Genomic DNA, 16228 nt, shown 5'->3' with positions numbered 1-16228 from the left:
GGGTATTTACTAAAGGCAAATGTGCACTTTGCAAAGTTGCTCCGGAGCTTAGTAAATAAGCAGAAGCTCTGCTGCCTTCCAATCATCCAATAATGTGCAAGCAAAAATGCAGTTTTTTAAATTTTCCTTGCATGTGATTGGGTATTCTTTAAAAAGTGAAGGTTTACCTAATTTACTAAGCTCTGGAGCAACTGCACTTGCAGAGTACAACTGCACGTTGTGAAGTGCACAGTCTATTTGCAACCCCAATGTGTTAAACTGCTTAATACTTGTGCAAAAAATAATACTTTGGGAAACAATTCCCTGTCTTGCTCCTGTCTGACCTCTTCTTCGACTGGTGGACAGTGGCAGTGCTGTTAACCCCATCCCTTGCATTGCTAGTAAAGGGCAGTGTGTTTCAGTACCCTGCTGCCAATTTGCAAACGTTTTGCAGATTATACAACACAGATAGCATCCCCCTTTCCCCAAAACACACAAGAATGCACTGTACTTGGGGGACAGCTTCTCTTCTTGCACCCCCTCTTTCTTTCCTATTGTCTGTGTCTGCATACGTGAGAGCAGTTTTGTGTTTTGTTTTTTTTTTGTTATTGTCCCAAGTTTGATTTAAAACTCTACCTTTTCATAAGTACAGAGATCATGCTGTCCGAAATCCCCAACTTCTCCAACAGCTATAACATGGCCAGTATGTCCTAGTTAATTTTCATTTATGTTACAAAATAGAGGTTGCAACAGAAAAAGATAGATTTCACTAGATAGCCATGAGAGACTCAGACATTTCTTAAATATGAGAGACTCAGACATTTCTTAAATATGTCTGTCTGTGACCCTAGAATCTTTACTTTTATATTTTAGACCTAATATAGTTTACAAGGAAAGGTTTTTCCATTATAACATTTGCTGCTAATGTTTATTTTTAGATGGTAAATATCTATGATGCAAAACATGAACAGCTGAATATCGGGCCTTATTCTTGGATACCATTCCCAAATGTTGATTTTTGGCTGGAGCAGAAAGATGAGCAGATTCTACAGGTAAAGTTATCGGCAAAGTCAAGTAATGTGTTAAACTACTAGCCACCCAAATTTGACTACTACTTAGCAACTGTGCTATATTTAGTAATTTAGTAAGTCCCTTTTCTTCTTTCTCCTCTTTCTGAGTTACAGTATACATAATTTGCCTTAGCTATATTCAGCAAGCTTTAGCACATTGTTTCCTTGTAGGATTATACTTTTCACTTAGTTCTGTTCAGTACAACTTGTTTGAGTACAAGATAGTTCTTGGGAACCAGTGATTCAGATCTTCTGATCCTACATACAGTATTAGGTCAGTCAATGAGGAGGGAATTGCAGTTATACTGCTGGTTGTGCACCCCTATTATTTAGAAGTCTCTGAGATCTGTTGGCTGAGGATTGCTGCTGCTAACCAAAGGCCATCTTGTGTTTAGATCCAGCTTCAGACTTCAGTCTGTAATGGTACAAAATGTGTGGTAAATAAAATGATTGTTTTGCATATGGGGTTGGTGCCTCAGTTCAAAATTGGGACTTTATGGGCTTAATATGTGAATTCATAAGAAAATATTCATTTTTTACTTAAAAGATAATTTATTATATGTTAACCATATAATATAACAATATTCAATAGAGTATTCAGAGAGTTCATGTATATTATATATATTGTGTGGGTTACAGACCCATAGGTGATTGTGAGTAGGAAAGAAAGATAGGAAGTAGTGACAATGTGCTTAGGGTGACAATCACTAGCTCTCTATTGTTCCACGCTTGGGTGAAGCGTCGGATCCATAGGGAGGGTGTTTCAAAGTCCTACGCGTTTCGGCCGTTAGGCCTTTATCAAGGGAGGTGTGTCACCACATCTGGAATATAGTAAATGGAATATTTGAGTATGTATTTATTTGAGCCAGTCGGAATATTTTTCCTTTGGTCATATAATAAAAAAGACGTACTTTGTTAGGGAAAAGATTCTGCCTCTGGTTTCTTTTAAGTAAAAAATGAATATTTTCTTATGAATTCACATATTAAGCCCATAAAGTCCCAATTTTGAACTGAGGCACCAACCCCATATGCAAAATTTTACCCGGGATGATGGCTAAACCCAACTAAAAAGTTCTTTAGGAATCACACACCTACACAATCTTACCCCGGATGGATAACACATCCACGACCTCACAGATTCCTAAATAACCGAGCAAATAATATAACCTTCCCATGCTGAACAGCAAGGCATAGGGCATCACGACTTATTAACAAAGATCAAACCCCCTCCCCCAGTCCAGAGTTATCTCTGTAACAGGAGTCAAGAGGGGAACTTCTCAAAAATTTCAAGCAAAAAACTTGGAAACCACTAATTGACGGACAAAGTTTGGATCAACATGGAGAACCTGATGGGCGCCGAGTGGGACTCCATGATGCAGGGGATACAAAACAAATTTAAAGAAAAAGAACAACTGGAATCTGATGTACTAGCTTTATTTTCAAATTTAAAAAAACAAATGACAAGAAAATCCGCACTCTATTGGCACATAGAAACGTTCAATAGATATATTAAAGAAAACATCAATCCTGCAGGCCTCCGTATTCAAATTTTCCCCACTATGGAAAAAGTGACGGAACAAATGAAAAAAGACTGGGAGGATATCCTCAACGCATGTTCAAAAAACCTAATGAAACTACTGCAAGATGAATATAGGAGACAGATAACTAGTTTGGATGAAGAAATAAAAACCATATATGAACAACTATTGCCTTTAAAAACTGCACCACTATATAGTGAACAAGAAGAAAAATTAAAAACCCACCTTGAAGATTATGCAAAAGAGACGTTACAAAAGAAAGAAAAGAAATATTGGCGGGACAAAAATGTGTTTACCCAAGGTAGAGCATACAGATGGTCTAATACAACCAGACAAAATCGAAATAAAAATAGATTTGTAAAAAACCCCAACTACTACCAATCCTCGGATTCATCATCCTACTATTCAGGAGCAGAAGGAGGCAAAAACAGAGCCTATTCAAAAAACAGCCAACAGGACCCCCAAAGACACTTCGAAAGAAGGGAATGGGGACCTCATGAGGAACATGGAGAACTAGACTCCCAGGGCCTAGAAATAATAGGGGGCCCAGGACCAAATAGACCAACCAACTATCAAATATTTACGAGAGCACAAAAGAAAAAAGACGAGGACCATAAACAATTACAAAAAAAGGCTTTTTTAGCCAAGGAAAAAACAAAAACCAAAACACAGCCAAACCAGGAACAACAGGAGTCCGAACCGGAGGAACCGAAGGACTAAACATAATTAATCTATCATCTCTACAATTAACACCTGAACAAACACAAGTCCTATCACTAGGACTATCTTTTTGCCCCAACAAAAGTATGGACACTTTTGAGGTGGTCAAAGATATCAACCTTTTCGCACGCATTCTACTTCTCAAAGTGATGCACAATAAAAAACCAACAACAACAGAACAACCAACACCCCTTACAGCCGCGGAATTCCGAGCAATTCGGGACCTCAACATACTATTGGAAGAGGGTGGACTGACAGAATCAGAGGAATCGGACACATCAACAGACAGTGACGAAGAACAGGACAAAAGGATTGCCACCTTTAGAAAAAAATCGCACAAATTCCCACCACTAAATACAAACCCTACAATTGCCTTATTTGTTAGACAAACATCTAAAGAGATCGAGCAAATACAGAAAAAAACTAAAACCAACAATATAAATCAACAACAAAGAAAGGCCCTGAGGGAACTCCAAGAGAACGATGAAATTACAATAAAACCCTCGGATAAAGGGGGTAATGTCGTAATAATGAATACAGAACATTATAAACAAATGTGTCTAAAGATACTGGAGAACAAAAAATGTTACCAGATTATCTCACCTGTAATGATAGAAAAATACAACCAGGAATTCTACCGGCTTGTAGACAGAGCATTTAACCAGAAGATAATATCTCAAACATTATGGGAATTCATTAGAACGCAGCACCCCAGGACCCCCACGTTCTACTCATTACCAAAGATCCATAAAAACGCAATTGATCCACCAGGACGTCCAATAATCTCTGGCAACGGTAACATCACAGAGAAAGTAAGCCAGGTCATTGATGCCTACCTTAAACCATATGTGACACAACTGACCTCCCACACAAAAGATACACTTCACTTATTACAAATATTGGAAGGCCTAACAGTACCAAAAGATGCCTTACTTGTTACAATTGATGTGGAGAGCCTATATAACAACATACCCCACTCCAAGGGGTTAAAGGCGGTAGAAAAGATACTCACCCAACAAAGCGATTATGATAGAAACTTCAGTGAATTCATCCTCAACATGCTGTCATTTATTCTAAGACATAATACATTCTCTTTTTGTGGAACATATTATGTACAGGTCTGCGGGGTTGCGATGGGTACAAGCTGTGCACCCTCGTATGCCAATTTATACCTGGGCGACTGGGAACACGAATTCCTAACGTCAGAGGAAAACATAACGTATACCCAGAATATTATGCTATGGCAGAGATACCTGGACGATGTCTTCATGATATGGAATGGACCAGAAAACCAAATCAAAAAATGTCTAGATCGAATGAACAGGAACAGCCACAACATGTATTTCACCATGACACAGGATAAAAACAAAATCGCATTCCTCGATACATACATTTACAAAGATGACAGAGGAAACATAATGACCACATTATACAGGAAAGAAACCGCCGGCAACACCATACTCCACGCCAGTAGTTTTCACCCAGAACCATTAAAAAACTCCATCCCATTCAGCCAATTTCTTCGATTAAAAAGGAATTGTACAATAGAATTTGAATTCCAACAAGAAGCAAACAAACTAAACCAAAGACTACGAGATCGAGGCTATACCAAAACCTGCCTGAGAAAAGCTTTTAATAAAGTCAAAAAAATGGACAGACAAGAGATCCTATACAAAAAAGATTCCTCGAAAGCTGACACCACCACCCAACCAACGAGAATAATCATGAGATATTCAAACGAACATCAATCCATCAGAAAAATCTTGCAAAAAAATTGGTCGATCCTTACCGAGGATCCTACCATAAAAGACCTAATCTCAGAAAACCCCATGATCACCTATAGAAAAACTCAGTCGCTACAACAATCCTTGGTACACAGTGAACTAAAAAACAGAAGAGACCCATGCAAAACTAAGGGTACTTACCCATGTGGATCATGTGCACAGTGTAGCGTTATAAAAAAATCCACACATAAAATATTACCTAATGGTGAACTCTTCAACCCCAAACATTACGCCAATTGCAAAACCAAAGGCGTAGTGTACCTTATGGAATGCGAATGCGGCAGCTTCTATGTCGGCAAAACGCGACAAGAATTTGGCCTCAGGGTGAATCAGCACATGCATAGCATGCAAATAAGTAATTTTTACCTCCCATTAGGCCGTCATGTGGCTAATATCCACAAAAATAGGATGCCAAAGGTGACTTTTTCTACATTAGATAGAATACACATTCCAATAAGAGGGGGGGACTGGAATAAGACCCTCCTCCAGATGGAATTAAGATGGATTAAAAAATTGAACGCCGCTCAACCACCAGGATTAAACGAAAATACAAGCTATCGCCCATTCCTGGAAGGATTCTCATCCGGCAAAACAGATTAAAAAGGAAAAGAACAAAAAACTCCACGCAACCACTCCCCTCAATCTAATAATTATATACAAAAAACTACAAAAAATCTGACTATCTCCCACCCTAAAATTGGACCCCCATGGACGCACACAATACCCAATCAAAATCTGGGCCCCACATAGATGCCATACCAGGCCCCCCCTAATTGATCCAATACTGACCTGCCTTAAATATCTAATTGCTGTGTAAAAAACAAATATATGTACCACTGTTAAGACAATCCTTGGATTTGTCAAAAAAAAGTTGTTGTAAAAATTGTTTATTATTTATATATTTAAGATACTATATTGCACTTATAAAAATATTGTATCACGCCCTTGTTTAGAAAATTTAGATACTCTGAAAATCTCCGACTCCTTATCGATCACATCCGGCACAGGTAACCCCGATATTGCCAATAATCGGGGCTACAAGAGGCTAGCAGTATACTCCATCCAACTGCCAAATCCCTCTCCAGGGTTTAGCCTTCTCTCCTGTGTCGGCGGCCGCTCTGAAATCAGACCCGCAAATCTTGTGACAGGATGCGCGCGCACCCGCGCCGCGTCATACAAGTAAAACCCGGAAGCAACGTCATTGCGCCTATCTGCGCATGCGCACAGCGGACATAAATAGGCCGGGAATCGAATAGGGTGCCACTTCCCTCGGACCAGAGGGAGAGTGAGGACGCCCGGACCTGCTGCTCTAGAGAGAAAAAAACCTCCTTGGAAAACACTGCAAGAAAAAGTAAGTAACCACAATGCTATCTTAAGCATTGATGGTTCTTAAAATACATACAAGTATATTTATACTTTCCCCCTTCTATCTATACAGATAGAATAGGAGGGGACTTTCTAAACACCACAGTGCCACCTAGTGATCCCTTTTGGGAAATACAAGTAAGTAAAACCAAAGATACAAAATGCCAAAATAATTACATTACCAAAATATTAAACATATTCACATCTTAATCCAGATTGGATCAGAACAAGGACATTATTAGATGCTCCCTGGCAAAAAGAAATATATGAATTAACCAAGTGAGTACCTAAACAGACACTAAAATTTATTAAAACATATATCTTGAAAATAAACTTACACTCTTCAAATTATACTCTAGCAGCAGTGACTACACGATTCATATGTGATAGATAAGGACCTGAGACAGAAACCAGAGGCAGAATCTTTTTCCTAACAAAGTACGTCTTTTTTATTATATGACCAAAGGAAAAATATTCCGACTGGCTCAAATAAATACATACTTAAATATTCCATTTACTATATTCCAGATGTGGTGACACACCTCCCTTGATAAAGGCCTAACGGCCGAAACGCGTAGGACTTTGAAACACCCTCCCTATGGATCCGACGCTTCACCCAAGCGTGGAACAATAGAGAGCTAGTGATTGTCACCCTAAGCACATTGTCACTACTTCCTATCTTTCTTTCCTACTCACAATCACCTATGGGTCTGTAACCCACACAATATATATAATATACTTGAACTCTCTGAATACTCTATTGAATATTGTTATATTATATGGTTAACATATAATAAATTATCTTTTAAGTAAAAAATTAATATTTTCTTATGAATTCACATATTAAGCCCATAAAGTCCCAATTTTGAACTGAGGCACCAACCCCATATGCAAAATTTTACCCGGGATGATGGCTAAACCCAACTAAAAAGTTCTTTAGGAATCACACACCTACACAATAAAATGATTGTTTGCTGATTGAAGTTACTTAATTTGTTCCCCTTGCACTCATATTTTGCAGTGTTTCTCTACATCACCTGAGGCAGAGCCTCCACATTTTGTAGGCGATATAAGATCAGCGCTTCAATTTCTGAAGGAACATCCTTACCCATGCATATCTTTATTCCACGATAGAAAGCCTCGCTCTTATAAGAAAAAAAATGATGGACAATGGCAGAAGTCATAAAGCCGTAAATCCTTGCATTGGGTGTATGTAAATGTTCCTTAGCTAAACCTTATGTCTTTGCTATATCTGTATGGTGCTGTATTAATAGGTAAAAGGTTGAAACCACAAGGAGATGGTCTAATTTTCAGGGTCCATTCACACCAGGGTAATCTATTGTACATTGAACACACTTTAAGATGTACATTAACATGCATTGTGTAAAGGCGGCTTTGAATAGGCTGTCCTAGCACACCACAATGAAGAAAGTTTCGTAGTCCAGCATACCACAATGCATGGTCATGCATTACCACACACTGCAGTAATTGATACCGCAGTACATGACTGCACGTAATGTAATGTGCATTACCACATTGCACTGATGTGAATGGCTCCTCAAGCACACCCTGTGTGTTTTGGGTGTTTTCTTTTGATTTCAATGGAATTGCATTGAAACTCATATTGACGCATTTTTAACATGTATTGCAATGCACTTTGTAATAAATCAGCATTATAAAACAAACAATATTCTGCACCATTATGTTATTAATAAGTAACTTTAGCCCCAAAAGGACTTTAATTTTACATTTTTAATAATTAAAATTGTAATGTTATACTGTAGTTGTAAGGAAATAATGATGGTACTTTTGTACTCAGGTTTTGATGAATTAAAAGGATAAAAAGGCGTTTTTATATTTTTTTTGAAAAAATTGATAAAGATTGTGACTAGTATAATATCAATTTTAATTTTACAATTTTAGTTTGGTCTTATGTATATTTATCTGAATGAGGGTATGTGCAGTTCATTACCCTTTGAAATTCATTGGGTGCTATCTGGTGAAAGCAAGTATCTAGAGAGTAGCTGCTCCCTGTTGGTAAGCCTAATTGAGAGCTGGCCTCAGGCGGAATAAACCAGTGGTCTAGCATGTTCCTTAAAATGCCCTTTAATATATCTATGTTTGAATGGTGGAACCCCCTGCAAAGGGCAGACCAAAGCAGGGGAGAAACTCTCTGAAGGGAGTGTGTGGAATGCAGGAAGCTTGACATGCAGCATTGAGAATGAAGCTTGGAATGTAAATGATCTGAGATATAAAAGAGAGACTTGGAGAGATGCCAGAGGCCCTTGTTGATCATATAGAGCTGGTATGTGACAGTTTTTAACTGAGGTAGGTACAGGGCAGGTGCAAGGATTTTTGTCTACCTAGGCAAAGGTGCATTTTGGTGCCCCCCCTTCCCACCCTCCTCCTGCAACCCCTTCCCCTTCACAATGCAACACCCCATATGGTATACACTTTATTTGCGCATCAGAATCTCTTCTTACATCAGAGTCCCCACCAATACTCTATACATCAGGGTACCCAGAGTTCCCCCTTACCTCAGAGTCTCCAGTTTTCCCTCTTTACACCAAAGCCCCCTTTTCACATTAGAGTCCACAGAGTTCCCCCTAAATCAAAGTCCCCATCATTCCTTCTGTACATTAATGTCCCCCCTTACATCAGCGTTCCCCTTTACATGAGAGTGCACAGATTTTTCCCCAAATCAAAGTCCCCAGATGTCCCCCCTTACAATAGAGTTCCCCCTGCATTATGTCCTTACAATCAAGGCCCCTTATATCAGTGTACCCCTTTACATCAAAGTCCCAAACATTCCTGCCCTGCAATCAAGGTTCCCAGAGTCCCCTTTACATCAGAGTCTGCAGAGTTCCAATCATACATTAGGGTTCACAGAGTTCCAATATTACATCAGAGTCCCCGGAGTTCCCCCTTAGGGCTCTTTCAGACCAGTCCTCCACACTGTGCCACTATCTGATGTGTATACATCCACGTTGGAGCTGCGTGCAGGCAGCCTATGGAAATGGATGCAGACACAGTGGCTGCACAGGCAAAATTGCATGTCAAAATTTGACATGTCCCATGAACAGATGCACGCATCTGAAAGCAGCTGCTGCATCCACTTCTATATAGGCTGTCTGCTCGATGGATGGACACACAGCAGACAGCAGCTCTACATGGAGGAAAGGACTCAGGAGGAACAGTGCCTGTCGAAATGAGCCCTTTCATCAGAAACCTGCAGAGTTCCCCTTTACACTGTGAAGGGGAACTATGATAAAAGTGGGCTCTGAGCCCCCTTACACCAGAGTTTCTCTTTACACCAGAGTTTGCAGAGTTCCCTCTTATATCAGTGGCCTCCTCACTTCCCAATTACCTTGGGGTCCCCAGTCGCACTTTCCTCTTACATCATTGTCCGTTCCATGCATGCAGGCTGTAGGACACTGTGGGATGGTGGACTGTAGACTGTAGGGCATGGTGGGAAGGTGGGCTGTAGGCTGTGGGAATATGAGCTGTTGGACACAGTGGGCACTGCAGGTTGGCTGGGGTTTGGGCAGGGTGTTGGTCCTTCCTACCCCTACCCCCACCCCTACCCTCCCCTTTTCTTCAAACTAGTGAAACCAGGCACCAAGCACAATGTATGTCACATACACCCTCCAGTACACACCACACTGCCCGAGTCAATTCAGCTGCCCAATAATTGTCCAGCTTTGGAACTGCGCATATGCAGAACAGAGCCAAGGTGAAGCAGAAAAATGTACACATCTCACTATGTCTCCTGTTTTTATGTGTATGTACCTCTGTGCATGTAAAAACAACAAATGAAAAATGAAAATATGACTACAAATCAATAATACCTATGGGAAAGCAGCACTTAACCACTTAACCCCCGGAGGATTTGGCTGCTAAACGATCTGCTTGCGATTCGGCACTGCGTGACTTTAACAGACAATTGCGCGGTCGTGCGATGCTGAATCTAAACGAATTTGGCGTCCTTTTTTTCTCACAAACAGAGCTTTCTTTTGGTGGTATTTGATCACCTGTGCGATTTTTTGATCATGCGCTATAAACAAAAAAAGAGCGTCAATTTTGCAAAAATAACAATATTTTTTACATTTTTTATATGAAATTCCCCCCAAAAAAATGTAAAAATCGAAATTTTTTAACATTTTCGGCCAATTTGTTTTATGCTACCTATGTTTGGTAAAAAAAATTGCAAAAAGCGTATTTTGATTGGTTTGCGCAAAAGTTATCGCGTTTACTAACAAAGGGAAAGATTTTTGTCATTTTTGTTGTTTTTTTTTTTAACACGTAATGGCGGCGATCTGCGATTTTTTTGTGGTACTGCGACATTGCGGCGGACAGATCGGACCCTTGACTGACATTTTTGACACTTTTGGGGTTACCAGTGACATTTCTACAGTAATCAGTGCTATATACATATGCACTGTTACTGTAAAAATACACTGGCAGTGAAGGGGTTAACTTTTTTTTAAATACAAACGTTTTATTGAGCTTTGTAAACAGAAAAAAGCCAACAAACAACAAAACCAAAGTACAACATATCAGAGCTGTGCAAATACATGTCATTTCTAACAAGTGTCTTACATATCACATAGTAATAAAAGGGGGGAAGAAAAAAAAATAATATAACATATAAAGATATGTAAAGTGGCGGTAAATTACGCTTTATAAACAGTGACGTAGACATGTGTTCGCAGAAAACATAGAAGATGGAAGGACAAGCTATAGTCTCTATTAATGGTATGGGCATAGAGAACATTTTTGCACTGAACACTTCATAGTATATCAGATACCAAAGTCCAACCATACCGATTTCCATGTATGCATACTTCGGAGAAAAGAACAATAATAACAGCAACAAAATATTCCTGACATAAAAAAAAAAAAGAGCATTGATAGGGGTATGACCCCCACGTAGACCACTGGGCGCTGATTCAAGGCAATCCTATAAGGTCCATAACACATCAGACTGTGGACCAGTTCTCCCATTTTTTATGGAATATATGCATAGTGTCGTATAAGGTGTGGTGAACCCTCTCCATGCTCCTAATCGCCTCCATTCTTGATAATACTGAGTCCAAGGGACCGTCTCCGACCGCCAGTTAAGGGCCACCGCCCACAGCACCGAGCAACATAGTGTATGGGCCAATCTTTGGGTTGGTGCCGGGGCACTAGGAATTTTAGCAAACAAAAGTCCCATCTGAGGGGTAATGGATATTCTAGAGTTCAACATTTGTGAGATTACTTCTGATACCCTATTCCACACAGCCGTCAATCTACCGCACTCCCAAAAGGTGTGAAGTATGGTGCCTGGGGCACCACAGCCTCGAAAGCAACGGTCGGAAGACCCCCTGGTAAAATCTATGGACTCTGTCTGGAGTAAAATACCACCTAGTGTGGAGCTTTACTACTGTGTCCTTTACTGACATAGACTTAGTGCATTTATGCATATTCTGTAACATGGAGGACCATGATTCAACTGATAATTCCACCCCGAGATCAGCCTCCCACGCCAGCATGGCCCGAGATTTGACTGGGAGGTGAAGTCCATTAAGGTGACTGTATAATCTCGAGACCACTCCTCTATCTCTAGATGAGGTACGGCTGATAAGTTCAAATAAAGAGGATTCAAGGTTGTCCGTCAGAAGGCCCTGAGAGCCGTAAAAGTCTCTAATTTGAAGGAATCTATGGGATTCAGAATCTGGAATTTGATAATTGTTTTTAAGGCCTTCAAATGAATAGGAGTTGTCTCGGAACAGAGCGTGGAAGGTGACCAAGGAGTGTTGCACCCACCAGCTATAGTCATCAGGAGACCCGAATGCTGGTGTAAAACTTTTATTACCCATAAAGGACATTAATGGAGGTCTAGAGGAGCGTAGCTGGTACCTGTCATGACAGGTAGACCAAAGTTTTAGGGTATGCCACACTATGCCATTAAGCTGCTTGACGTCCCGAGGATGCGACATGGAGGACCAAAGCAGACCCTGAAGGTTGAAGGGGCGAACAGATTCATTTTTGAACCTCAGCCAAGGTGGCTGTGGGGCACCTGCATGCCATTGTGCGGTCTGTGCCAGTCTAGCCGCTAGGTAATAGTGCCACAGGCTAGGGACCCCTAGCCCTCCCTGAGAGAGAGGCCTATACACTGTGGGTTTCCCACACCTGGGCCTCTTACCTTTCCATATGAACCTGTTCACTTCCCTTTGTATGTCCTCCACATCCCCCCTCCGGAGCGCTATCGGCAGGGCACGGAAGAGATATAACAATTTCGGCAATATAGACATTTTAATTGCTACTATCCTGCCCATAAACGGGATCGGGAAAGAATGCCAGAGGGACAACCACTGTCTCACTTTAGTGAAAGCCTGAGGGTAGTTATTGCTATAAATGGCTGATAGGGATGGAGCCAGTCGCACTCCAAGATACTGTAGGGACTGTCTTGAGACTGGGAAACCAAATCTGGCAGTTACAGCATCTATCATTTCCTGAGGTAAGTTCACTGATAGGGCTGAACACTTTGAGGGAATCTCAGGATTAAGCGTCAACCTCTCTAATTCACTCAGTACCTGTACCAGTCTAGGGAGGGAGTCCAGAGGATCCGGTAGGAAAACCAGTACATCGTCAGCGTACAAGCTAATTTTATGTTCCTCTAGGCCCTTCTTATATCCCTTTATCGCTGCATCCTCACAGATAGCCCTGGCCAGGGGCTCTATGGCCAGTGCAAAAATTAGTGGTGATAGGGGGGCATCCCTGCCTGGTGCCCCTACCCAGTGTGAAGAGGTCCGAGGAGCAGCCTGGCAGCTTTATTCTAGTCTGAGGATCCCTGTATAACGCCTTAAAGCCATGCAAAAAAGCCCCCCGGAAACCAAATTTCGCTAGAATGACATCTAGATAGGGCCAAAGCACACTATCAAATGCTTTATTGATATCAAGTCCCAATATCAAGGCCTTACGTTGGAATAGATCTGCATCCTGAATGATATTAGAGGCTAATCGGATATTATCCGTTATTTGTCTGGAGGGAATAAAACCAGTCTGTTCTGGAGCAACCAGAGATGAAATAATGGGGGGCTAAGCAAGCCGCCAACAGTCTTCCAAAGATCTTGAGATCATTATTAAGGACAGAGATCGGCCTATAATTTTGGGGGAAAGAGTGATCCTTATTGGGTTTGGGAATTAAAGTCATGTTGGCATGCAGCATATCTGGGGGAAGAGAGTTGCCCTGTAGAATAAAATTAAAGACCTGTGCCAATTTAGGGGATAAAAAGTCTACAAATTTCTTATAATATGTGGACGTAAAGCCATCAGGGCCTGGGGCTTTGGAAGTTTTAAGGGACTTGATCACGGTCGCAACTTCTGCTTCTGTGCATGGGGCATTCAAACTACCAAGCTGCTCCTCAGTTAGGACAGGTAACTTCAGGCTGTTTAACCATGAGTAAGATATATCCGGATTGTTGATCTCTGGGGGAGAGAGCAACTTCTTATAAAATCGTGAGAAGACATCAAGTACCTCCTTAGGATGTGAGACCAAGTTGTCTCCTTCATCCCTCACCTTATATACATGTGCCGGCTGGAGAGACTGGTGGAGCTTCCTGGTGAACATGGCCGAGGCAGTATTACTGTGCAGAAGGAACCTAGCTTTTGCCCACTTAAGAGATTTTTCCGTGGCCGAGGACAGTATGGAGTCTAGAGCAACTCTCTTCTGTGAAATTTGGTGTAGTACATCTGGTGAGTGATTCTGGCTATGCGTATGATATAATTTATGCAGGTCAGATGTCAGTGAGTGGATATCTGCCAGTCGTTTGCGTTTGGCTTGAGTAGCTAGTTCTATTAATTTACCTCTCATCACTGCCTTATGGGCAGCCCAGAGCATAGGGGGTGACACTTCACCATTATCATTAAGGGCGAAGTACTCACGCAGATGGTCAGCTACTGTGGTGAATGTCTCTAAATTAGAGAAGATAGAGTCGTTCATTCTCCAGTTCGACGCAGAGTACGGAAGGCCAACATGATCCGTATTAAAGGATACTACATGATGGTCAGACCATGGACATACATGAATATCCGCCGATGAGGAATTTGCCAATAAAACTGGTGTACTAAATATATAGTCTAACCTAGCATAACTATCATGCGGGTGCGAGTAATGGGTATATTCTCTCACACCAACATTCAATGCCCTCCATGTATCTAATAATTGACAGTTGGTTAATGATTTATGTAAAGTTCGTGGAAAAGCGTTGGCCGTGCTCACCGATCGGCTCTTGTCAAGCATGGGGTGTGCCACCAGATTGAAATCACCTCCAACCAGGACATGTGCAGAGGAATATCGTTCCAGGATCTGGAAAAAATGTTGAAAAAAAGAACCCTGTGAGACATTCGGGGCATAAAGATTTGCAATTGTTATAGATTTACCCTGAATAGTACCCTGTACTATAATGAACCTGCTATCTGGGTCTCTATATACCTTTTGCACATCAAAGAACAGATGACCACGTACCAGGATCATGACACCCCTTGTCTTTGAGGTATATATGGTGAAATAGACTTGTTTATAAGCCTTATCGAAGAATTTGGGGTGGTTTTGGGTAGCAAAATGAGTCTCCTGTAACATAATAATATCTGCGCCTAAGTGCTTATAAAAGCGGAATGCTTTACGTCTCTTTTGAGGGGTATTAAAACCCCTCACATTATGTGAGATTACCCGCAGCCCCATGACTGGGTATACAAGTGGAGTCTATAACCCTCTTGTCCACAAGGCACTAACATATCCAGCGAGTCATAATAAGGCACTTGATAATTCTTATAAGTAAGGCGTGTATCAACCAGGGGTCTCCGTGGCAACTCCCTGTGTGCGCCCAGTGGTCCACGCATAGTCAGGAACATAGCAAACAAAAATGAGAAACTTATTTTCATATAAAAAACAATGAACAACAGAAAATAAAAATTAACAAAACTTAGGGTTCTTGTCATTGGAGAACTTCGGGGGACAGAACCCCGGTTCCAAGAGAAGAATAACCAAGGACTAAATCGTCCTACACTCTTTGGAATAGGTATCAAACCTACAGCATCAAGCAGTGTACCTTAGCCTTCCCTGCTGCAAATATCGTGCAGGGAATCCTCGGCAACTACAGCAAGTGCTGAAGCGTGGGGGGAGTAAGAGAGTGAGCACCTAGAGCCTTCAGTGTGGCCCCAAGAAATTGCAAGGGGAGAAAAAGAAAAATAACCAACATGAAAAAAGGTCCAGCAGTAACTAAAATTAAAAAAAAACAAAAAAAAAAAAAAAACTGTCAGTGGTGGAAAAGACCAACATCCCCTTAAGGGCGCAAAAATATGACCAAAAAAAAATAGGAAAAGAAGTCGCTGAGCCTCACGGAGACCCACATCCTCTCCCCATGCCCGATGATATAGGACTCAAATACTCATATCCTAATAGGATAGAGAATATGGCATGGGAGGGGTGGGGGCCAATCAGTCTGGGTAAGATCCACTCCTGGAAATTTCCTCGTTAGGGATGGTCAAGGAACACGATCCCTAGACCGGGATCCTCCATTATTGGTTCTCTGTGGTGATGGTGTCGCCCAAATGGCAGATGGGCGTGGGGTAGACGGAAGTCTCGGATTATTTTGGGGTGCCAAGAGACCCAGTTTAACCAGGAGCTCCTTACCCTCCATGACATTAAATACTGTATAAGTGGAGCCATTGTGGGGTACTGTGAGTTTAAATAGGAATCCCCATCGATATCTGATCCTGGCCGACT

At 41.3% G+C, this 16228-nt stretch overlaps 1 protein-coding gene across 3 annotated transcripts in view; it reads left to right on the top strand.

The window, feature by feature from the left end:
- The window catches only part of NTAN1 (N-terminal asparagine amidase), a 989828-nt gene extending 982086 nt beyond the window's left edge, over positions 1 to 7742 (top strand). For all 3 annotated transcript variants that reach the window (XM_082262325.1, XM_082262324.1, XM_082262323.1), the window contains 2 exons: positions 918 to 1031; positions 7478 to 7742. In XM_082262325.1, coding sequence (XP_082118451.1) covers positions 918 to 1031; positions 7478 to 7642 — 279 coding nt within the window. In that variant the 3' untranslated portion in view covers positions 7643 to 7742. The remainder of the gene's footprint in view (positions 1 to 917; positions 1032 to 7477) is intronic.
- The last annotated feature ends 8486 nt before the right edge of the window (positions 7743 to 16228 follow it).

This window comes from Pelophylax lessonae, assembly GCF_965119305.1.
Source record: "Pelophylax lessonae genome assembly, chromosome: 6".
NCBI lineage: Eukaryota > Metazoa > Chordata > Amphibia > Anura > Ranidae > Pelophylax > Pelophylax lessonae.
Note: the sequence above shows the minus strand (reverse complement) of the source record. Positions and strands in the feature narration are given on the sequence as shown.